The sequence below is a fragment of the Callithrix jacchus genome, chromosome 7 (genome assembly GCF_049354715.1).
Source record: "Callithrix jacchus isolate 240 chromosome 7, calJac240_pri, whole genome shotgun sequence".
NCBI lineage: Eukaryota > Metazoa > Chordata > Mammalia > Primates > Cebidae > Callithrix > Callithrix jacchus.
The window spans coordinates 132,870,239-132,895,438 of record NC_133508.1 but is presented as its reverse complement, the minus strand read 5'-3'; the positions used below and the strand labels follow the sequence as shown (position 1 = coordinate 132,895,438).

The 25,200-nt window shown below is 43.6% G+C and overlaps 1 protein-coding gene across 2 annotated transcripts in view; it reads left to right on the top strand.

Annotated features, from left to right (window-relative positions):
• Positions 1-322: 322 nt before the first annotated feature.
• Positions 323-25,200, top strand: part of CNN3 (calponin 3) — a 29,435-nt gene continuing 4,557 nt past the window's right edge. Inside the window, exons 1-5 of one of the 2 annotated variants that reach the window (XM_035252209.3) lie at positions 323-594; positions 23,227-23,348; positions 23,561-23,627; positions 24,499-24,636; positions 24,970-25,086. In XM_035252209.3, coding sequence (XP_035108100.1) covers positions 568-594; positions 23,227-23,348; positions 23,561-23,627; positions 24,499-24,636; positions 24,970-25,086 — 471 coding nt within the window. In that variant the 5' untranslated portion in view covers positions 323-567. Of the gene's footprint in view, positions 595-1,003; positions 1,139-23,226; positions 23,349-23,560; positions 23,628-24,498; positions 24,637-24,969; positions 25,087-25,200 lie in introns of those variants that run through there. The other variant, XM_009001753.5, reaches the window with a different exon arrangement.

Sequence of the window (25,200 nt, the reverse complement as noted above, 5' to 3'; positions counted from 1 at the left end):
GCCTGGCGCGGGGCCGTGCCTCATTCACCCCTCTTGCAGTGGCTCACCGTTTTCCCGAGAGGGGACGTCGAGGCGGCGCGAGCGTAGCTGCCTGTCCCGCTCGCGTCCCGTCCCCGGGCTCGCGGCGCCGGCTCCCGTGCACCCGCCTGGCTTTGTTCCCGCGCGGTGGGACGGCACTAGTGGCGGGCGGTGGGTTCCCAGGCGCCCGGAGTCCGGCGGCGCCGGCCTTTCCGGCTGAGGGGGTCTCCCGGGCCGTTTGGTGGCTGCAGGACGCGCCCTCCGGGAAGGGGGCGCTCCTGCGTGGCCACTCGCCTTTAGGCGGGGCCCGTCCGCGCGGCTAGGGACCCGGCGAGCCGCTGCTGCAGCCCCCGCCATCTGCTCGGTCCCCGGCTGCTGGGGGACCTCGCGCCTCCCCCCAGGGAGAGAGACCGCCTAGTGTCCCGCCGACCCCAGGGCCTCCCCCGAAGAACCGGAGCCAGTCCGGGACCCATCGCAGTCTTCGATCTCAGTGCCTGGGAAGCATTCAGAGGCAGATTGCTGCCGCTGCCGCTGCTGCTTTTACGAAAAATGGAGACAAAGCCTGAGCGCGCCGCTGTGGGTGTGATATCTGCTTTTTATAAAACACTGAGAAGTTTGTAGTACATTAGACTTTCACGGCATCAAGGAGTATTTTTGTGTGTTGCTTTTGTTGAGGGCTTGTTTGCTGAGGCGGCTTATAGTTTGGAGCGATTGGGATTTGGTGACGCTCAGCTTTGCCACTGAGCCCAAGAATGCGTTAGGTTTATCTTTGGGACTTTTGGCCTGGGAAAGAGATGAGAGGCGTCCCCCTCCCCAAATCCTCTCCTTCCTTCCTCCCTCTCTGCATTCCAAGCCCATGACATCAGGGGTTTCTGGGGGGAGAGACCAGCCAATCGGCGCGGAACTGCGCACAGAACGCTCATTGTCTCCCTTCTGCTGTTCTGGCCAAAGCGCCACAAAGGAGGGCTGCTGTGTTTTAATTCCCATTAACCTCCCGGGAGCCCAAGCATGTCAGGATTGCCACCGCACCGTCCGACTGCTGGTAGAAGGCACTGGCATTGTCAGAGCTGGAACATCCTGGGGCTGCGGGTGTAGGCGGTGTGACGCGAATTATGTAGAGGTAATGAAGCGCACCGTTGTCAAACCCCAAGGGAGAGTTGTGGCTCTTGTCTCCCGCTGTTAGTCTGCGCATCATACCGTCTTTGAAGCAAGGAGATGATTTTAGTCTGTGTATCTAAAATGGAAACGTTTAGGTTCTTTTCAAACGTGTTGCCCATAGTAGACAACAGTTTGCTAAACAGTTTTTTGCAGTGCAGAAAGGTAAGCGGTTTGTGTATGATTGAGTGCAAACCTCACCAACTGAAAAGTTTGTAACAAGTTAATGTTTACTTCTTCCTAGGGTTTACAAACCGAACTTTAGGAAGCTTTTCAGAGGAATCCGCATGTTCGAAATGTTGGACGTGCTACTTTGGCCTAGTTTTGCACATTAGTTGTAATTCCCCCCAGTGATTCTTGGCCGGCAGCAGTGGGGTCTCTCTACTACCTTTTGCATTGTAATTGAGGTACTGGTAACATTGGCAGTCCTTCAAGTGACTGACTTTTCTTGGATGTTAATAATGTCCATGCCAATTTGCTTTTTGCTGACTAATACGGCAGCGTCTGCCCTTTTCCTGCTTACTACTGAGCAGACCCAAGGAAATGCATACGCAGGCTAGATCACTATAATAATTATTATACATGTTTAAAAATAGTAAAACCTCAGTTTTCAGAACCTTTGGAAAGTTAGTTATGAAGGCTGTGGGTTTATCCCTTTAAGCACCGATCCCATTTTTTAATAACTCCTTTTCATTTCTGTGGTCCTTTCAGACAGTTTTCTTTGATAGGAAGTCTTTTGATCTTAACAGCAGAGCAGTCCTGTAAGGTGAGGAGGATTGCTGGGATTATCCAACATCATTTACAGATCAGTACACTGAAGCTCAGAAAGATTTGCTCAAGGTCACAGAAGTTGGACTCTTCTAAGAAATTTAACTCTAAATGTTGAGGGAAGTACTTGGGGATGTTTTATACAAGCTCTATTGTCACCTTCCTCTTTTTTTTTTTTTTTTTTGGAAATGGAGTCTTGCTCTGTCGCCTGGGCTGGAGTGCAGTGGTGAGATCTCAGTTCACTGCATCCTCCACCTCCCGAGTTCAAGCGAATCTTCTGCCTCAGCCTCCCGAGTAGCTGGGATTACAGGCGCCTGCCACCATGCCTGGCTAATTTTTGTATGTTTTAATAGAAACCCTGTGGTTTTGCCATGTTGGCCAGGCTGGTCTCCAACTCCTGACCTCAGGTGATTCCCCCTGCCTCCGCCTCCCAAAATGCTGGGATTACAGGCAAGAGCCAGGGTGCCCAGCCCTTCCCCACATTTTTACTACCCACCTTTCACTTCTTGACATTGTGATTATTTACATGATACTGTTTCTGATCTGTTCTGGGCCTGGGAATCAAATAGCCATGACTGAGGCCTCAGGACTCCCAGGTGTAAGGTGGAGTATATGCAAAAGTAACATTAGGTGGTTTTGACCTTTTGATTTCCTTCCTGCTTTTTCTTTATTGCATAATTGATACAGTGCTTGAATGCCAGATTACCCCCATCCACCCCCAATCTCATTTAACAAAGAAGTGTAGAAACATCCTGGGGAGACAGTGTGGAGTGGACCTGGGGGGTCAAGCATTTGTGAGTTCTAGTCCCCATTGGGCCACTTCTGCCTTCTGTGATGCTAGGCAAGCTACTTGACTTCTGTCTCCTTTCTAATCTGTAGAATAGGGGAAAACAATAGTTGCCACCCCCAAACACCATGTTGTGGAGATGTGTCTGGTTTACAGTCAGTACTCAGTGACTGTATTGTAGCTATTAGCTCTTAGTAACAGAAAATTAGTTGCTGGTATTATATTTCTTAGATTTGTATGTCCCTGTGTCTTTAAGTATTTGGTTTGTATTAATAGCTTTTGGTCTTGTTATATTCTAGCTGTAAAAACAGTTAATCAATAAATTGAGGAGGTCTCTGATTTTAAATACTTTAATCAGTAAAATTTCAGGGAAAAATCTTCTAAGACACTTGATTGGTAAGATGATGATTCATAGGCAGGTGCAGTGGCTCACACCTGTAATCCCAGCACTTTGGGAGGCAGAGGCGGGCAGATCACCTGAGGTCAGGAGTTTGAGACCAGCCTGGTCAACATGGCGAAACCCCGTCTCTACTAAAAATACAAAAATTAGCCGGTTGTGATGGCATGTGCCTGTAGTCCCAGCTATTCGGGAGGCTGAGGCAGGAGAATCTCTTGAACCCGGGAGGTGGAGGTTGCAATGAGCCGAGATTGCACCACTACAGTCCAGCCTGGGCGACAGAGTGAGACTCTGTCTCAAATAAATAAATAAATAAAGATGATACTATATGTCAGAACATACAAACTTACTTTTTTTTAAAATATATTTTTAATTTTTTTTTTCAAGATGGGGTTTCACCATGATGGCCAGGCCGGTCTTGAACTCCTGACCTTAGGTGATCCACCCACCTAGGCCTCCCAAAGTGCTAGGATTACAGGTGTGAGCCACCTCGCCCGGCCAGACTTACTTTTTTTTTTTTAATAGGCAGGAAGTTTTGTGAAAACAGCTTTAAAAAGAAGCCTAAGAGTTCCAAACTTTCAGCCTGGAATATGAACAAAGTTTCTTTAATAACAAAAATATTGATACCAAATGGTCAATAACTTGCAGTTTACAAAAACCCTCAGAGAGCAGAAGGGCCAGGAAAAATGCAGACACTGGTATGGATGGTTCGGTGGAGAATGGAAACACTCATAAAGTAAATGGGCCCTACGGATATTCTATAGGTTGAGCCAGGCCCTTGAATGCATCTTGGGAACTAAAATGAAAAGTGAAACAGCTCTGTGCCTCATAAACGATGAAAAAATGTAACAGGTCCTCAAGGGAAGCACAGCATTTCTGGCAAAATGTTGGAGTTGAGGTAGTTTCCTGTCAGGTTGAGGTCACAATGAAGCATGTCTTCATCAGTCTTGGAGCAAATGCCACAGGAAGCTTTCTTACAGGTCTCAGGGAAAGTGGAAGAAATTAATAAATGAGTGGGAAGGGGGAAGCTGAAATAATCTCACATTGGTGTGTTTGGTTGGGTAGAGGGTAACTGAAATATTAAGAAGCTCAGAGTCGGAATGCACATTCTTCTAGTCTTCACTTCCCTGGAATGTCTGATTGAGCAAAGCTGCTTCCCACAGGATCTTCTTGGTTACAAAGTGGGATTTCTCAACACCTGAAAACCATCTTGGAAGACTTATTACCAAAATCTTTGGTTGTTGAAGAGTAAGTTAAACAATCATATAGTATTAATCAGATAGGACAAGTGTCCACAAAGTCCTCCCAGCCTGTTTGCTGGGTGCACTTTAGATGCACAGCTGCTGTGAGTCAGAGTAACCCAGGGTGACCCAGCTATAAATAATACCCGAAGATGGTCTGCCTTGTCTTGCTGCTAGAGCAGCAGAATCTTGGTGAAAATGTGTTGGTGGGCTTAGCTTTTTGCTTTTTAAACTTGAGTGTTTGGAAATTGGTTTTTAATTAAAATCTTTTTTTGTTTGCTTATTGTCTGTCTCTTCCCACCAGAGATAAAGCTCTCTATTTTATTCATGGGTGTGCCTCAAGTTCAGTATTTTAGGATATAGTTTGGCACATAGCATATGCTCAATAAATATTTGAATATTTATTGACTTAATGAATTTATTCATTAGGAATAGATTTCGCTATCTCTAGACATAGGAAGTTAAAAATTACCTCTGTAGTCTACACAAGGTAATTTTGTAGTGCAAGTGTGATGATTTTGAAGGATGTGGTTAAAAAGAAAATATTTTTAAAAAATACTTTATTTTTTGATCTCACTATGTTGCCCAGGTTAGTCTTGAACTCCTTGGCTCAAGCCTTCCTACTGCCGTGGCCAGCTAAAGCACTGGGATTACAGGTGTGAGCCACCATTCCTAGCCTTGTTTTTCTTAGGTAGTTTAATAGTTACTATCACATTGAAAATTTTCATCTTTGCTGCTGATTTTGGGATTATCTCTTAAGACAGATGTTTTGACTGGGCTCTTTCTTAGACTCCTAAGTTGGGAATGGTGGAGGTGTCCTCTGCAAGGGTTTGTCCAGTTCCTGCATTTTCCTGAATACAGCTGGAGAAGGGGCCATTGATCCAGGCCGTGACTTTGACTTTGCTCCTGGTAGCAACCAGCCATTGCTGTTGGTTTGCTTTAGTTTTTGTTTTCCTGTCTCGACAAAAGCAGTTAAAGAAGATAGACTTTGCTGAAGTGACAGGAGGTACCGTGTTTCCTTGTAGGAGTTTTTTAGAGATGGGGTTTCACCATGTTGGCCAGTGTAGTCTTGAACTCCTAACCTTGTGATCCACCCACCTCGGCCTCCCAAAGTGCTGGGATTACAGGTGTGAGCCACTGTGCCCAGCCTACTCAGGAGTTTTAGTGAGGATTATTATCAAGCTCACTGTCCAGCTTTTTATGGTGTAGTATTTGTGGAAATTGTTCTGTCTCTAGCCACTCTTTTAGATTTCAGAAACAATCTTGACAATGATGACATTGCTCATACTACCATCAACAGAGGTATAGGCTCTTCTTCCCTATGCCTGTTTCCCTTCCAGGTTGGGACATTAGGGTTAGTGAGAGTTTCCTGCCTCCTTCCCCTCTAACAGTGTCTGCTGAGCCACCATGAATCTCACCTGCAGCATAAAAAAAGGAAGCACAGTTGGATGGTTTTGTTTTTTCACCTGTCATTATCATTGCATTCAGGAGAGTGAGGACATGCATTTTCTTCTGTCTCTCTCTTTTTTTTTTTTTTTTTTTTGAAATGGAGTTTTCCTCTGTTGCCCAGGCTGGAGCGCAGTGATGCCATCTATGCTCACTGCAGCCTCTGCCTCCCAGGTTCAAGCGATTCTCTTGGCTTCGCCTCCTGAGTAGCTGGAATTACAGGCACCCTCTACCACATCTGACTAATTTTTGTATTCGAGTTGGGGTTTCACCATGTTGGCCAGGCTGGTCTCGAACTCGTGACCTCAAGGGATACACCTGCCTTGGCCTCCCAGAGTGCTGGGATTACAAGTGTGAGCAACTGTACCCACCCTTGCATTTTCTTTATCAGTATAACTAGGTGGTGGTTGGAGGAAGCTTGTCCTTAGAATTTGTTGGCAAGTTCCATTTAATTCTAGGCATTACCCTCCTGTAGCGTATACCATGTGCATTGGCTCTTTTAACTTTGAACTTATTTTATAGCCACAAATGGGCCCTTAACTGTCATTCATATGTACTTGTACCCTCAGATTTTTGTTAAGGATTCTTGGAGCTCATAGGTAGATTCAGGTTGTCTGTAGGAATGAAGTTTATACAATTTTGGAGTCCTCATTACAAAAAGTATATAAATATCTTTTAAGTTTTTTTTTTTTTTTCCGGAGACAGAGTCTCTGTCGCCAGGCTGGAGTGCAGTGGTGCAGCTTCAGCTCACTGCAACCGGGTTCCCCTGAGTAGATGGGACTACAGGCACACTCCACCATGTCCAGCTAAGTGTTGTATTTTTAGTAGACACAGGGTTTCACCATGTTGGCCAGGATGGTCTCCATCTCTTGACTGAGGCAGGTGATCCTCCTGCCTCAGACTCCCAAAGTGCTGGGATTACAGGCATGAGCCACTGTGCCTGACCCAAGTTTTACAAAAACCTATGGCCATGTGAACCTTTTTGAACTTGAAGATGTCCCTATACCTGTCATCCAAGGTTCTCATCAGAAGGAAAGTAGAACTTAGTGGTTATGAACACGGACGGTGGGAACTGGGTTGGGTTCCTGGTTCTGCATCTTACTGGGAACTTTGACAAGTGACTTAACCTGGATATAATAATACTCATCTCTATAGGGTTGTTGGGAGAAATAAGATAGACAATCCATGTAAAGTGTTTAGAATAATGCCTGGAATCAAAAGTCCACATTAAATATATTTTAGCCATGGTTTCATTTTGCTGACTGGTTCTCTGCTAATTAGGCTCTGTCTTATGTTCTGAGCTGCTTTTATCTTCTAGATGTTGATACTGTCTCTAGAACTTTAATATTCAATCATGAATCTGTTTGTATCTGCCTGAGACTTCTGATGGATAGGGGACCATGACACCAAGCAGTACCACTGTGTTTCATTTCTGTGTCTGGAATGTGATCTGCCTAGAGTCCTTATCCAGGACTCTACCACTGGGCAGCCCCTGCAGCATTTCCACAGTGAAAACACCAGGTCTCTAGATCTGCAGCATTCTGTCACATTGCTCTGGGGGCTGAGGACTTCTCTGCAGAGCTAGAGGCCTTGCTTACTGGGCATGGTTGTATTCTGCTTTTTCTGCCTCAGAGGTTGATTCATTTTAAATAAGATATATCTTTCCTTTCTTGGTTTCAGATAGGGCTTTTATTCCTCCACAGCTGGCTGGTTAATATATTTACCTTCAAGTGTTTGAATCTGGTTTGCTTGAATCTGGAGGCTTTCAGTTTATGTGTTCATATGGAAGCTCTACCGAGACCTGTGTGAAGCAAGTCCTTGAGTAGAGAAGACTAATTCCTAGTTTTTCCCCACAAGGTAGGGAGGGACAGGAAACTTCAGGGTGTAGGTGTACTGTTGGGTGCTGTGTCTGCAGTGGGAAGGTCAGGGAATTGGAGGCATGAATGCAGAAAAAAGAGGAGATCTTTTGTGCTTGGAAGCACTCTTCTGGGTGAATGCAACCTAAGCATTTATGGCTATTTCCCCAATTCTGGGGCATTTTCCAGGGAACTGTGTCCAGGGAACTTGAGCATTGCTTCTTCCCCTCTCCACTCCTGAATATTTGGACACTGATCTTTCTCCATTATCTACAACTTCTTACCCTTAGTTTTACCGGGCTCTACGAATGGGTAGAGTGTGCTTCATTAGTGCATGTTTCCCTGTCTCCTTTGTTTCTTGTGGTAGGAGATAGGAGAGAAAACAATCCATACCATGTGTAACAAGTCTCTGTTATGCTGTTGGTTAATTCAAACATGTGATTCTACTTTGAATGCAAAAATAGCAACAGCAATCATATTGTGCTTCTAATCGAGGTAGAGTATAGAAATTATACGTACACTAGACATCATATTGTGAGCTTGCTGCGGTCCTTGGTCCTTAGCGGCTGAGCTGGAACCCTAGGGCTGCTCTTTTGAGTCCACCTATGGCTAGATGCCTTCCCCTGAATGGTCCCATTCTCTACTCTGAATACTGGGGTGCATTTGTTTCTGGATTTTCCTTATCTTCAAAGATTGGATGTTGTATTTTTTAAAAACCCCATCCCCACCTCTCCCAGTACACACACACACAGATGCATTCTTTGCCAGCCAGATTTTCATTTCGAGTTTTCTTCTTCTCTGGGTTTCCCCCCACTTCTTTTTCTTCTTTAGTGACACCCTGTCCTGCAGTTGGTCTTATATCACCTTCAAAAACATGCATGCGGCAGGAGGTTAGTCTTTATGTGGGCCAGTGGAAGAGTTAAAGTGTTTTTAGTCTGAAACATCTCTACCAAGTATCTTATGAACTTTTATTATTTTTTTAAACAGTCTTGCTCTGTCACCTGGACTGGAGTAGTGGTGTGATCTCAGCCCAATGCAACCTCTACCTCCTGGGTTCAAGCGATTCTCCTGCCTCAGCCTCCTGAATAGCTGGGACTACAGGCCTGTACCACCATGCCTGGCTAATTTTTTGTATTTTTAATACAGATGGGGTTTCACCATGTTGGTCAGGCTGGTCTTGAACTCCTGACCTCAGGCGATTTGCCTGCTGTGGCCTCCCAAAGTCCTGGGATTACAGATTTGAGCCACTGCGTCCAGTCCTGTTAGTCCTCTCTGCAACTGGGCAATATATTCATGTGCGTTAGTCTGATACGATGATATTGGTGGTAGGTACATTTGGATATATTGTCACGTCTCCGTGAGTTAAAAGGACTTTATGTTAAGCCAGCGTCTAAGCATCTTCAGGTGGACAGCATAATTGCCTGTGCTAAGACTATATAGTATGGAGAGTTCCTGTCTCTCAGCTTGGTTGTGGGGTAGGGATGCGGGAGCATCCAGTGATGGAAAAGACTTAGACTTGGAGCCAGATCTGGATCCGAATCTCTGCTGAGCCCACAACCTTTGAACAGGTCATCTCTGCCTGAAGACAGTACATCTACCTCAGGGTGCCATCGTCCTTGCTTATGAGAACCACTTCTCTTTATGCAAACAGTTCCAAAATAGAAAAGTAAGTAAGTGAAAGTATCCTGTATCCCCGACCCCCACCCTAACTGCTTATACTGCTTTGAAAATTGTTCAGCCATTTTCAAAACTGAATTATAGTCTGTTGTATGGATTTCCACTGATTACTCACTGCTTCCCTACTGAAGCAGTGAATACTGTCTAAAAAAAAAAAAAGACTATCTTAAAAAAAAAAGTTCATCTACCTACTAGTAGATATTTCCTTTAAAAGTACTTGTGTGGGGCTGGGCATGGTGGCTCACACCTGTAATCTCAGCACTTTGGGAGGCTGAGGCCGGCGGATCACAAGGTCAGAAGATCGAGGCCATCCTGGCTAACACGGTGAAACACCGTTTCTACTAAAAATACAAAAAATTAGCTGGGCGTGGCATATGGCTGTAGTCCCAGCTACTCGAGAGGCTGAGACAGGAGAATAGCATGAACCCGAGAGGCGGAGGTTGCAGTGAGCTGAAATCAGGCCACTGTACAAGACTCCGTCTCAAAAAAAAAAAAAAAAAGTAGTTGTGTGGAAAAGTGTGTAACTTTTGACCTAACATTTAAATGTATTTAGGTATTACCAAATTGCTCTTCAAAAAAAATTATTTCCTACCCATGGTATGAAAGAGGAGGAGGATCTTTTGATGTTAAAAAAAGAAAAAAGTAACTTGCTTTAGTTTATTACCAAGTCATGAGTCACTGACATCTGTAATCCCTACTCCATCTCTCATCCCCAGCAGACTCAGGTGGGAGTTGGCAGTGGGATGGGATGAGGGCATCTCTTTCACAAATTATTTGATAATTTAGGAGTTTTTTAAACAGGAAGCTTTAGGCAGCATTAAGATGATATCTTATCAAAATGGCTATCAATTCATGTCAAGTAATTGTTTTTAATGATATGTTGAATTCGGAGGAGGAAATCTTTCCAGTATCCTGATTGGAATGGCCAGCAAAGCATAGATGGAAGGATAAGCATTGACATTTATTGAGTTCTCACTGTGAATTAACTCATTGATTCTTCCCAGTAACCTTCTGATGTAAGTGCTGTTAATGATCTCTGGTTGGCAGGGAAGAAAACCAAAGAAGAAACTTGGTGCGTGGTGGAAATGGGCTTCTAACCCTAGCATTCAGTTTCCAGAGCCCATGCTCCTAACCATTTTAATCTGAGGCCAGAGTTCAGGGAGAATTGACATGTTTCAAGACGAGAGGATACTGATGCTGGAGAGAGCAGACTAGAGTAAGAAGCCCCAGGATAAAGTCCTTTAGCAAGAAGCTGGAGGAGGAGAGATTAGAGGGGCCTCCTGGAAAATACTAGGTGCTACATAGAGTCCCAGAGGATGACTGGAAACAGGCCACTGGATTTGGCTACTGAGAAGTCACTGATTACCTTTTTTTTTGAGACAGGATCTTGCTCTGTTGCTCCCTCCCTGCATCCCCTCTCCACTGTTGCCCCCGAGGCTGGAGTGCAGTGGCTCGATCTTGACTCACTGCAGCCTTGACCTCCTGGGCTCAAGCAGTCCTCCCGCCTCGCACACTACAGGCACACACCACCATGCCTGGCTTATTTTTTGTATTTTTTGTAGAGATGGAGTTTTACTGTGTTGCCCAGGCTGCACTGGTGACCTTTTGGGAGATCATCAGTAGAGCAAATTTCCAGGGCTTAGAAGAGAGTACTAAATGAGGAAATGGAGAGGCTTGGCATGAAATAAATGAAAAACAGGACAGTGTGTGAGGCTGGCAGCAGGTTCAATCAAAGATTTGCCAGTTCAGGGAAGACGGGGGAGCCTGTGCCCATTGATGGACCAAGTAAAGGCAACAGCTCAAAAACAGATAGTGGGTGGGAGCAAAGCAGAAGGGCAGGAAGGTCAGCAGGAAGAGAAGGGGCCCAGCTGGGAAGGGAAAGGTAAGAGGACCATGAAAACGCAGCACTGATGTGGAGAAGTCCTCTTTTCATATGAAATAGGGGTGTCACTTTGCTTCTGACCTTATTATCCTGGAGCCACTGATGTCCGATGGGGAAGGGAGCAGGAATAGGAAGAGATGGCCCAGGCTAAGGCCCGCCTGTGAGTGTACTGCTGACTGGGCTGTGCCTTTGGAGCCTGGCCACTGCCTCACTCTCCTCTTTCCATTGGCCCTTGATCTGGGAGGGATGAGAAGTGGGTTTATTTTGTTTGAGCCTGGTTGTATGTAGTAAACCTTTACCATATAATCTCTAAGAGACCTTTGTGTTGGGGTAGAGCACTCTGATGGAATATGTAATGCTTCCAGAGGAACTTACTTTTCTCCCTCATCCATGGTCTCAGATTGCATTACAATTATGTAAAATATGGAGTTTGCCTTTACTGTGGAGGGTCCCCTGTGATCTCATCACAAGATCTTTGCAGACTTCGGGACTGGAAAGGGGAAACCATGTTTAGGCTGACTTTCTAGTTGATTATGTCCCTCTTTGTCTTGGTGTATAAGAAGCTTGGACTTCAGTTTGCATCTAACCCATCTTTGGGTGGCATTTGTATAGGACTTGGTGACATGCAAGTGTTTGAGCCTTATCTCTGACTTCATCTTTTTTTCACACATCCTCATTAAAAGCAAAATGAACTTAATGACTTTTTACTTAGGGTCTCAAAAAGTATAATGTATCTTTGTATGCTATTACATGAGGCATAGTGTGAATCCTTTTAAAAGGAGGAAATAGGACCAGCCTGGGAAACATAGGGAGACTTCTTCTTTACAGAACATTTTTTAACAGGCAGCTGTGGTGGCACATGCCTGTAGTCCTAGCTACTCGGGAGGCTGAGGTGGAAGGATCCCTAAAACCTGGGAGGTTGAGGCTTCAGTGAGCTATTGTCATGCCCACTACACACCAGCCTGAGTGGCAGAGCAAAAAAAAAAAAAAAAAAAGAGAGCGAGAGAGAGAAATAGGAAATTCTATCCTACTTTTTAATGGAAGTGTCATATTTTCTAATTCTCATTGGAGAAAAAATGGTGCTCTTTTGCACAGTTAACATATCTGTAAGATTCCATCAGCATCTATCCCATGTTTAAAATCAGACGTGTCCACTCTGTTTGTAGCTGGTTGTGTAAAGCCGCCTTTCTCAAATGGGACAGACTCATTGTAGTAAGTAAAAAAGCATTTGCAATCTGAGATCCAGACCTGGATCTAGACACCAAGAGGAGTTCCAGATTTACCAAGGCTGACCCAAAGGGCTGAGATCCCATTTCTCCTTGGCTCACTTTCATGCCTTGTCCCCTCAGTAGCCCTCAGTAAAGGAGCCGCGTGGTGTTTTGACTCAGTTTTGGGGTTGGCAGATGAGAGCATGGGGATGAGTGAGGTCAGTGATCTGTGAGATCAGGGTTCCCCAGGTTGGTTGAGACCAGTTCCTTCTCAGAAGAGGACAGTGGATGTCTGGGACAGTGATGTTGAAGCAGATTTCGTGCCTGCCTTGAGTCACAGTAGACGGTGAGGCTGATCCTGTGAAGTGGGCTTACTGAAGAGTTGAGGAGGAAGTGTACATTCTGAAACTAAAAAGTTGCAAACGTGTCATGTGCCTTGTCATTATGGAAAGATAAATGACAGCTCTTCAGTGTTACCCATGCTCCTGACTCAAGGGTTATTTGGGAGGTACCTGGAGGTCCTTGCTGAAGAGACAGCGCTTGACAATCTGGAGAGTGTCAAAAAGCTGATGCCTACAAATGCAGGAATGAATTAGGCTCTTAAATACTCTAGCGGTGAGACAAAGAAAACAAAAACTTGGAAGAACATCTCTAGTTTCATCTCTTTTCTGCAAAATCTCTACAGATCTCCAAAGTTCAAGACCTGCCTGGCCTCCTTCCCAGTGAGAGAATGTTCTCCAACAAGCTTTGTTGGAGGTCATCTCTTTTTGCCTGTGCTTCTCAAAACATGGTATTTTTCCATGCCTGTTTGCTTCTAGTTTATCTCTTGGGAATTTCTACATATGTGTGCCTGGTCTGTCCTCTGTATGTCACTCAGTATAAATCACCTCCCTCTTCTATGTGACTTCCATTTAAATATTTAGATGGGAGCTAACTCTCTTCCTAAACTTCCAGATCATATGTAGCCACTCCTGGTTAGCCAGTTTCTCATAATAGGATGTATATGGTTTTTCTAATCCTTTCACCACCTAGTTTACTCCTGATGTCAGCTTATCAGTGTCCCTTTCAGAATGCATCACTCAGAATTGATCAGCTTGCCACAGATATGGTGTAACCTACCAGAGTGCACTGGGATTGTTAACTGACTTCCTTTGATTACACAGCTTTAGCTCCTTTTGTTTTAATCAGCACAATCATTTGGTGAGGTAGACAAGATAACTCCATGTAGAAGAAAGATTCTAATCCTTGCTTTGTCAAATTGACTTTTCCTGTCTATAAAGTATGGCGATGGTCACTGTGGGAGGTTTTCTGGCTCACATGAACTCCATGAGCACCCATTTCTTGTAAATAATGCTTTCCTTGGTAACCTCATGGGGCTGTTTTGATTTAAACAAATAGGCAATACTGTTTTATAAAGAATTATATAACTGTGCAGACCAAGATAGTGTTGGGTTTTTAACTTACTCAACTCACTGAGTAGGCATTACTAATGATAGAACTTTGGGGCAGGATTTTACATATATTTTGAATAAACCGTGTGTTAATGTAAGAAAGATCCTTCTGATACCCAGTTTCCTTAAGTGCTCAATAGTTTCTAAATCATTAATTACTAAAACAGAAGAGAACACATCTAAATCCAAACATTGAGGTACACATCACCATGAGTTTCTTCTGCCATGACATAATCAGCACAGTGGGCACGGTGTTCCTTCTGACTGTACCCTACTTCTAGGGTTACTAAACTGAACTTCAGGAGTGCCTTAGACATAAGGAACTTTTAGCAGAAAATAACACAATTATATCCCTAGTGGGCCATCTAAGATTACCAGATTGGCAGATCAAGGAGATGTGACGCCCATAAAAGGCAGTGGTATTCACATGCAGATGCCTTTCCGAAACAAGATAGATCTTTAGCTCTGAGGCATTTCCCTAGGCTGGTAATCTTATCAGTGGGTGAAAAACCATGAATTGAGTACACACTATGTATCAGGCGTGGGCATGAGGGATACAAAGATGGACAAGAGCCTGTTCTTCCCTCAAGGAGGGGACGTGGGCAGGTGTTCTCGGACATACCCTGTGTGCCCATGCAGCCTTGGTGATGGCTGCCCTTCCCCCCAAGTGCCTGCACACTCTCTCCTCAGGAGTCCACTCTGGGAGGGCGCCTGCCAGTCTCTTCAGCCCGTAATAGAACCTTGCTTTCTGAGTGGGGTTGGGATGGATGCAGGCCTCTCTCTAGGTTCTTGTTATTACTGTTTGCCAAGGCTTCTCTCACAGTGAGCTGCTTGATAACGCACTTCTTTGTTTCTTGTTATTTCTGAGTCTAGATTTTCTCAGAATCCAGTGTCTATATTTGTTCCTTCCTTGTTTAGGTTCAAACTTTGAAAAATCCGCTTTAAACTATGTGTGCTCTAAGCTTGGCAGTCTAATGGTCATTTTTTCTAGACATAGAAGACAGAATTGACATTTTATTTACTCTGCATCTTTCTACCCTTGTACCCTTTGCTTTAGGTACTGGACTAAGTCCTTTTGAATTATTTATTTATTTATATATATTTTGAGACAGGGTCTTCCTCTGTTGCCCCGGCTGGAGTGTAGTGGCCTGATCTCAGCTCACTGCAGCCTCAACCTCCCAGGCGCAAGTGATCTTCCCACCTGTCAGCCTCCCAAGTTGCTGGGACCACAGGTGTGTGCCATTGTGCCCAGCTAATTTTTGCAGTTTTTCTAGACACAGTCCCACTATGTTGCCCAGGCTGGTCTCAAACTCCTGGGTTCAAGTGATCCTCCAGTGTTGGCCTCCCAAATTGCTGGTGTGAGGCACTGCACCCATCCTAGTTATTTTTAAAGCTTTAATATCTTGCCAGTCTCACAATATTTGTATATTGTGAGATACATTTTTGTATATTGTGAGATATAATGTCTTTGTATTTACCTGACTACACACATTTGGAGGGAAAATAATCGTGCTGGTTGGTGCCATATGCTGATACTTTGACCTGAAGATCCAGTTGTACCTCTGAGAGGAGGACCTGGCTTTAAAATTCTCCTAGACTTTATTCCTGTTTACCTGAGGCGAGCATGATTTTCCACAGCTTTCAGATGTCTGGTTCTTCCACATCAAATCTTTAGCATGTTCACGCCATGGAATGAGTCTTGGATTCTGTGGTGACTTTGTAAAAGGCATGCATTCTGTCTTCACATCACTGTCCCAAATGTAAAGTGATTTTCTCTAGAATTCTCAATCCTACTCTCCATAAGATACATGCCTGATTTTGTAAAATAGTTCCTCGATCCTTTTTGTCAGCAACAGTCTGAAAAAGACTGAGGATTTCAGATGCAAAGACATTCTAAGCAGCGACAAGAGCTTTTGCAAAGACAGGCAGGAACCAGCCTCAGGAAGAGTGGTAAAGGGAGTAGACAGTGGTGAAGGCGGGCACCCCAGGTGAGCCTGTCTGCGGTGGGGCTTTCTTTGCTATTGCAAACAATAGATGGAACAAGTTGCAGTGGGGTTTGGTTAATTGAATGCTCTGTACCTGGGCACTCAAGCTGATAAAATTGGAGGGCATGCATGCTGCTATGTGTCAGGTATTGCAGTGGCTCCTGGACGTTCCTATGGAACAGGCTTCATCCTCACAGTGGCCCTGGAAGGAAGGAGTCTACCCACAAGAAATGGGGTGACCTGGGTTCAGTTACTTACTGAGGTCACACTGGAACTAGGAACACAATGTTTTGAAGTTGACTTTAAAGCATGTGATCTTCAGTACATGTTTATAGGATTCTTTGTGGAGAGACTTAAGGCAGATGAAAATGTTGAAGCCTGTTCCTTGTCTTTGCATGAGATATCAAGAATGGCAAGTGGGCCGGGCACGGTGGCTCAGGCCTGTAATCCCAGCACTTTGGGAGGCCGAGGCGGGTGGATCACGAGGTCAGGAGATGGATACCATCCTGGTCAACGTGGTGAAACCCCATCTCTATTAAAAATACAAAAAATTAGCTGGGCATGGTGGCGTGTGCCTGTAATCCCAGCTACTCAGGAGGCTGAGGCAGGAGAATTGCCTGAACCCAGGAGGCAGAGGTTGCAGTGAGCCGAGATTGCACCATTGCACTCCAGCCTGGGTAACAAGAGCGAAACTCTGTCTCAAAAAAAAAACCAGAATGGCAAGTGATAGTGAGAAGGAAGGAAAGGAGGAATCTTGATGTTTGAGATGGAAATCTATTTGGTTCCTATTTTAGGACCGTGGTAGCCCCCACTGTTCTAGTCTTTATTTTAGACACCCTATTTAACATATATTTTTGTGAACTCTTTAACCTGCCTTATTTAATATCTCTTTCTACTAGAATGTAAGCTTTTAGGGCAGGGAGTTGCCTTTGAACTGTGCCTGGTATGAACCAGCCATTTGGATGAGGGACAGAAAGAAGAAATAATGGAGAAAGAAGACGAAAGTAGAATCTAAGGAACACAGGGAACACTTGAAAAACAAGCTAATGTTGAATATGAGTTTACTTACAGAGTTTGGAGTAATGCTGGATTATCCTGGTGGCTCAAAACGGGGGCCTAGTGAGCGTTCAGACACAACTGAAATTAGGGAGACTGTTGTATCACCGGGGACGGTAACCTGGAATTGTTTGCTTCCATGTTTGAACAAGCTCTGTGATGGTAATGTATTGTGAGTAGGAATACATGTGAAAGACAAGCAGTCTTCAGTCTTCAGTAGATTCTGGAATGTCCTGGGTGTAAGGGAGGGCATCAAACAGTTCTTATACATGAGTATCATCACTCTACCTCATGGCAGGTGTGCCCCCATCTTTTTTCCAAATTGCACTTGGGCTGAATGCTCCCTGCGAACACCAAGAAGCACCATACAACAGTGCAGGAATTGTGCATTTGGGTCAGCTGTTGAGGTCCTTTTTGAAGCTAGGTCTCCCCTGTTTCTCTGTCTCCCTTTCTGAGGGTTCTGAGGGGAAAGCTTCTCAAATTTCAGAGCCAGGGAGGGGCATGGCTATTTCCCAGCAGCTGTTAGGCTTGTATCTGCTCTAACGTCTCCCTTCACTGTTAGGATGCATAGGCCCTCGGGGTTGTGTTTCTAAAGGCAGTCTTAGTCCAGAGCTGTTGAATGTATGTGTGCATGTGGGCTGGAAGAATAATGGCTGAAGGATAGGCCCTTCCCTTTGGGAAGGGAGTGTGATTTGGGGGAGAGACTTGTACATCTTAGTGTATGTCGGTGTTTCTTAACCGTGTTTTCATTATCATTTTCTCCAAGAGTTGTTTTAGGCATTGTCTGTAGTTACCTCCTATTCTCTGCCAGATTCAGTACAAAGGAATAAGATTTTGTTGGGTAGGGTTGAACTTTGGAGGGTCCTGAGTTTTTGTAATGTCTGAGATTTTTTTTTTTTTTACTACAAGAAAAACTTTTCACCCCTTTGGGACGCTATCACCCCTGTTATGAATGCATGCGCTACGTACTTGCATATCATTTATTTTTGTTTTAGAGACAGATTCTCACTCTACCACCCAGGCTGTATGACACAATCATCAGTCACTGCATCCTAGAACTCCTGGCCTCAAACGGTCTTCCTGCCTTGGCCTCCCAGAGTGCTAGATTACGGGCATAAGCCACCCACCTGGCCTATTTTTTTTTTTAATGGAGACAGGGTCTTCGTATATTGCCCAGGCTGGTCTCGAACTCCTGGGCTCAAAGGATCCTCCTGCCTCAGCCTCCAAAAGTGTCAGGATTACAGGTGTGAGCCACCACGCCTTGCCCAGCCTAATTAAAAAAAAAAAAAAAATTACTATTTTAGAATTGGCCTAGCGTGGTGGCTCACACCTGTAATCCCAGCACTTTGGGAGGCTGAGGTGGGTAGATCACCTGAGGTCAGAAGTTCGAGACTAGCTTGACCAACATGGCAAAACCCCGTCTCTACTAAAAATACAAAAATTAGCCAGGTATGGTGGTGGGTGCCTGTAATCCCAACTACTTGGAAGGCTGAGGCAGGAGAATCGCTTGAACCTGGAAGGTGGAGGTTGCAGTAAGCTGAGATTGCGCCATTGCACTCCAGCTGGGGCAAGAGTGAAAGACTCCATCTCAAAAAACAAACAACAACAAAACAAACAAACAATTATTACTTAGAATTATAAAAGAAAGTGAGGGCTAAAGAAAGGTCATAAAACAAGAAAGGACTGACCTGCATTTGAACTGAAGGGTGACTGCACACTGGTGCTCTTGGCTGTCCTGACAAGAGAACCAAGGGAAGCTCTGAGGGCTGAAGCCACCACCACCATCACCACGGGATAAGCCGTGGACTCAGGCACAGGAAGATGAAGAGGAACAGGTGAAATTGTCAGAGGAGTTGGAGCAGAGCAGATTGACGGCTGAATGCTGGGAGGAGAACTGCATCCGATGCCCCAGGAGGCTTTTTCTTGGTCCTTTTCTTCACATGTTGGTTGTATCTGCCAAGAGGGATGTTAGAGAGCTTTGGGGAGGAGCCTCCGGCGGATGTGTCCAGATGGGATTCTCCTGGGTTCCTGAATCATTTGCATGTGCGCCTTGATGCGAAGAAGGCTGTCAGGCACTGCTTGGAGAATTTGTGCATGCTTAAGAAATGAAGTGTGGGCGCATAAAGAGAGGGACTGCTGTGGATTTGAAAGAGTGAGGCAGAAAGTCTGTGAAAGCAGTGTGGGAAGGCCAAGTAAAATAAATCTTGAAGAATAAAGAAAAAGATATTTATCAACAACTTGGAAGAGTAATTTTTAAGTAAATTAGAGTGAAATTTCCATGAAGTATTAATGAGGTTAGTTTAAGCAATTATTTTAAGCTAGCTTTCTTTCGGTGAGAGAAAGAAAGTGTCAGCATTTTTCTGCCAGTTGTTCAGAAATTAAAGCTTTTTAGATGAAAATAGTGAATCATTTTTCTTGGCTAAAGATGACTTTTTAAAATTGCTCTCAGTTCCTTGATTTCAAAAGATGATGCTGTTTAGCTGGCCTGACTGCATAAAGCTCACTGACTAGAAAAATACTCGCAGTATTTGGATAGAAGAATGCCGTCGCTCCTTTACTTGAAGGAGACTTAGCCCAAACCAACAGTTATTTGGTGTGGCTGCCTTCCTAGTTTTAATTTTTAATTGATCAGTTAGGGCCTTGAGTTTTGCCTACATGTACTTATGAATTTCTTCTGTGCACCTGGTAATATGATAAGTCTCAAGGACAGCATCATCTATCCAGAGCCCCACCCTGCAGCCACTCATTGGTAGAGCCAAGATTTGAACTGAGGTCCACCTGACTCCAGTGCTTGATTTTTCTATCTCATCACTCCCTTGACAAGAACTGTCAACAGAGAAGATGAAAACTTCTTCTGGGATCTACTAGGATATTTCAAGGTAGATATGTAACCACTTCATGGTTTGGGGCATGGCACCAAATCTGTTGGACACATTTTGAACAAAGGACACATAAATAGGCTTTTAATGTTTTTCTGCTTAAATAATAATTGGTGTCATTTGGTATAAGAATTAACATCGTCATCACCATCCTGCAAAATACCTCAAACTACTCCAACATAATTTTTTCTCTACATTTGAAGAAACAAGAAAATACTTATTCAATTTTTGATTATTTGACCAAATTGTGTAGACAGATGAGAGTAGGAAAGGACCTAGTAGAGTCATCCAGTTCAGCCTTCCTCTTGGATCCAGAGAAGTTAGAGGAACTAACCCAGGGCCCATAGCAAAGACAGATGGAGCCAGGCGTGGCACCAAGGCAGAACTCCTCTCACCCTAGCATATTATGTTTTTCTTCAGATTGATCAAAATTTGTCTCCTAGTTGAGAATGCCTCCACTTTTGGAAAAAACAATCACCTTACGATTAGAATTTGCTTTCCATAGTTAATGCTTGAGGAGTACTGTTTTCTCCTTTTCTTCTTTGCCTATCCCCTTTCATACCCCCAACTCCAATTTACATGGAGAGAATTTGTTTTTCCAGCCACCTAGAAGAAGACCCCAGTGTGAAAGTATAGTCAGGACTTCACAATTAATGTGTCTGCCGGCTGGGCGTGGTGGCTCACATCTTTAATCCCAGCACTTTGGGAGGTCGAGGCAGGCAAATCATCTGAGGTCAGGAGTTTTCAAGACCAGCCTGGCCAAAATGGCAAAACCCTGTCTCTACTAAAAATATAAAAATTAGACGGGCACAGTGGCATGCACCTGTAATCCCAGCTACTTGGGAGGCTGAGGCAGGAGAATTGCTTGAACCCGGGAGGTGGAGGTTGCAGTGAGCCAAGTTCACACCACTGCACTCTAGCCTGGGCAACAGAGCAAGACTCCATCTCAAAAAATAAAAATAAAAATGTGTCTACTAATTTAATATTTATTTTCTAAAAGTGCCATATAAAAATGGGTTTAAGCTGATGTGTTGGAGGAGTACATTATCCAAGAATATTTATCTGAGGCATAATAGGAGTAATGGAGGCTGGGAGTGGTGGCTCATGCCTGTAATCTCAGCATTTTGGGGGGCCGATGCAGGAGGATTGCGTGAGGCCAAGAGTTTGAGACTAGCCTGGGAAACAGCCTTACATTGTACTTAAAACTGTCTTTTATAAACTAACCTCCAGACCAGACTTGATCCATGAAATGTTGCACAGTCGTCTTAATATGAAAATATATAAACTTCTTGGATTTCCTTTTGTAATTCTAGTTAAGTAAATCTACAGTTTATACCAATTATCCATTATTCTGTCAAAGCTGTAGAGTCATTTTTCCAATTTGGGGTAAAGGGCACAAAGGATCAAGAACTGCCATCTCCCTAAAGCCACAGTGATTTAGTGAAATAATTTGCCCTCTCCCAGTCAAAGCAGAAGCCTCATGTTTTGGTGTGGTGTGGAGGGGAAGAGGGTCCCTGAAAGCAGCCCAGGAGTGGTCTAATTATGTGCCAGGGGATCTCTCAAGCTCAGGAGCCTTTAAGAGGAGGGACATGGAATAGAGAGCTTTCCACTTATTTGACCTGGGAAACAGGATCTTTTTCCAATCTTGAGATATGTAAAAGGCTGTTGTGGCTATTGATAAACATAAAAAGGAACTGTGATCAAGTGTGACACTTTGAGTCTGTGTTTTTTAAGACTCAGTGTTGGTTTTCACTGTTCAGTGACTTACAGGTAAGCTGGCCAGACATCATAAATGTCTGCCCCGATCCTAGTGATCAGGCTCTCTCTTGGAAAGGCCTTGAATGCAGCCTGCAGTCCTATATGCTCTGGCACTAGCAACCTAGGGCATTTCCCACAGTTGTACTTGGTTCCTCCATGAGTAGTGTAGACTGGAATTTGTGAGACCTCCTTGTGACTAAAATGTCAAGATGCCATTTCATTTCTTGCAGTAATTAAACCTCCATATGTCTTATGGCACAGCAGACATTTCTACCTTTATTCCCATTTCCAACAATGTAATTGATTCCCAAGCTCATGATCTCTGTCCTCTGGGCATTTCCTATGTATACTTGGCATTTTCACCTGTGCTGAATGAGAAGACAAATGAAACTGGATTTTTCCTTCTTCCCAGATGTAGGTTATTTTGGGTGTGGGTGGTGTTGGTGGGGGTGGGGTCTCACTCTGTTGCCCAGGCTGGAGTGTGATGGGGCGATCATGGCTCACTGTAGCCTCGATCTCGTGCTCTCAAGTGATTTTTCTATCTCAGCCTTCCAAGTCGCTGGGATGACGGGCATGTACTATCAAGCCCAGCTGATACTTTGATTTTTAGTAGAGATGAGGGCTCTGAATGTTGCACAGGCTAGTCTTGACTCCTGAGCTCAAGCTATTTACCCAGCTCCATCCCGAAGTGTTGGGATTACAGGTGTGAACCACTGCGCCTGCCTCAGCTGTGTTCTCCATAAACCTGATTAACCATCCCGTTTAAGGACTCCAGGACAAGGAATAGCTTCAGAACTTGGGCATGTGATTTGTTAACAATATTTTGTTTAAATTTTATTTTAAAAATTATTTTAAATTGAGGACTGTGGTCTTATTAAAAATGGATCTTTCAAAACTTATGGTTAGTAGTTTTACCATGTATAATAATAGCATAGCATTTGTGTTGGTGAGCTGCCTTTATTTTAGAATTCTGCACATAAGAAGTTAACAAACTTTCTTTTAGTTTTATCATATGTTTGGGTGGCAGGTTCAATGCTAGGTACTAAGAATCTGAGTGAACTAGATACTTTTCCTTTCTATAAGAAGTCTAATAGGATAGCGACTAAATAAACAGAATTTAAATATTGCACGGTAATTAGTACGGAGGAAAGTGTGTGTGTGGTATGTAGTGTGTATTTGGCTGAATAGAAGGCAAACACCAGAACTTTCCAGTCAACAAAACTATTGGAATGTTATGTTTTGGCCAGGCGACATACTACGTAAAATAACTGCATGTGTCGGAATCCTCTCCCCATCTTTTTTTGGAGTAGGGTGATTAATGACTTAAAGTTTTGAGTGCCATATTGTAACACACCGTTAAATCCTTGTCACTTCCTGTGGATCATGAATGGAAATCTGACGTCTCCTGATGGATGTTCTCCCCTTGTCAGTCCCAGCCTGCCCATGTGCTGTTCAAAAATTTGTTATTAGTGACTGAAGCTGTAACAGTTGATTAAGTTTGCCAGTGAGCTCTACTGAGTGTCATTTACTGCGCTTCACAGCTGTGGTCTTGATGGATAGGGAAAGCTATCGAGGGGTAGCTTTCACATCACTTGCTTTGTGAGTCGGCAGTTTCTGGTGCTTTAGTGAAATTCTTCTAAAGTGAGTTAACTTGTATTTCAGATTGCTTCCAAGTATGATCATCAGGCAGAAGAAGATCTTCGCAATTGGATAGAAGAAGTGACAGGCATGAGCATTGGCACCAACTTCCAGCTGGGCTTAAAGGATGGCATCATCCTCTGCGAGTGAGTTACGGCCCTCCAAAGTCTGTTTCTGCTCTTCCAGTTCTTTCCATGGCCTTCTCTCTTACTCTCCTTCTCAGCCCAGGGATTCACACCTTGATATTGTACAGATATATTTATTGCTTTTCTTTACGATGTTAAAGGGAGAAACTTGATATTTCAATCCTTGTTTTTGTGTGACCAGTAAATAATATGTCCCATATTTTTGTTTTCAGACTCATAAACAAGCTACAGCCAGGCTCAGTGAAGAAGGTCAATGAGTCCTCATTGAACTGGCCTCAGGTAACAGCCAAACCAACCACCTCTGGTTCTAGGGGGTTGTATTTTATGTAGTGAAAACTTGATTTCAGGTTTGGTGAGGTTTTTTTGGTTTTTTGTTTGTTTGTTTTACTTTTTGATTACAGTTTTTAAATAGACATTGTAGCAGAAATTTGCACATATTTAATTTTTTTTTTTTGCTTTTTTTAAATGGTCCTATAATTACTTATTGAACTAGTTCTGTAATTATTACATTTAGCTTAGAAGTTTTCTTATATTTGGTCTGTGTACATTCAGAAAGGACTTGACACAGCTTACACAGAGAAATGCAATCCAGACTTTAAGGATAAACAAGGGAAAAAAGCAAGGCATCCCACATGACTCTCGGTGGCCTACAGAACACTGTATCAGACAGAATCTTAGTTCATGAATATGTATGAGTAAGGAAAATGGGGTACTTACTGGTCTTGAACATGTGTTTTGAGATATGAGAGAATAAGTATGTAGTAACCACAAATTTATTCTGAAATTAAAATGAAAACGCATAATGCATTATTTATTAGTATGAATAATTATATACCTTCTGACAAAGTTCCAGGCCTGGAAAGCTCTGATACAGAATTCTTTTAAAATATGTAAGGAAGATCTTGCCCTTGAAACCTGAAAACACTTAACTGTTTAAAAATACTGAGACCGTGATGTGACCCATGGTGAGACACACACTCTCTGTGCTTTGTGTTCTACAGAGAGCCGTGCTTAGTGTGTATTTAGTTGAATCCTCGTCAAGCAGCTTTCTCGGCAGCATCTTGTAACTAGTTATGAAGACTTAGAATTCTTAGAAATTATGAACGTCAATATTTAGCTCCAGATGTTATAAAACTCTTTTTCTTTACAGTTGGAGAATATTGGCAACTTTATTAAAGCTATTCAGGCTTATGGAATGAAGCCACATGACATATTTGAAGCAAATGATCTTTTTGAGAATGGAAACATGACCCAGGTTCAGACGACTCTGGTGGCTCTAGCAGGTCTGGTACGTACATATCTTTAATGGTTGGTTAACAGATTCCCACGACCATTGGTGATGAGTTGCATCATTGCATTCTCATGGGGGTTCACATCAGGTGAGGCGGGGCCTGTCTCTTCTCTAATTATTAGCTTTGTGGAAAGGCTGCTGACATCAGCTGCCTTGTACTAGATAACTTAGAACACTCACATTTCACATGACACAGTGTATTACTGAACAGCCTTAAATATTTTTCATCTCTAATTTGGGCTCCCTTCATCTATGGTCATATCATTTCTTTGTTATTCCTTCTGTGAAACTGTGTTGGCCTTTTCAGTTAGTGTGCATGTTTCTGTCTAGGCTAAAACAAAAGGATTCCATACAACCATTGACATTGGAGTTAAGTATGCAGAAAAACAGACAAGACGTTTTGATGAAGGAAAATTAAAAGCTGGCCAAAGTGTAATTGGTCTCCAGGTAAGTAGTGTGGTGTTGCTTATTCAGTTACTTATTCAGTATGATTAATTCTTACCATGCAAAATATTAAGCCTCTCCTAAGTAAAGAATAGATAGAAGTACTATAGTACTGGG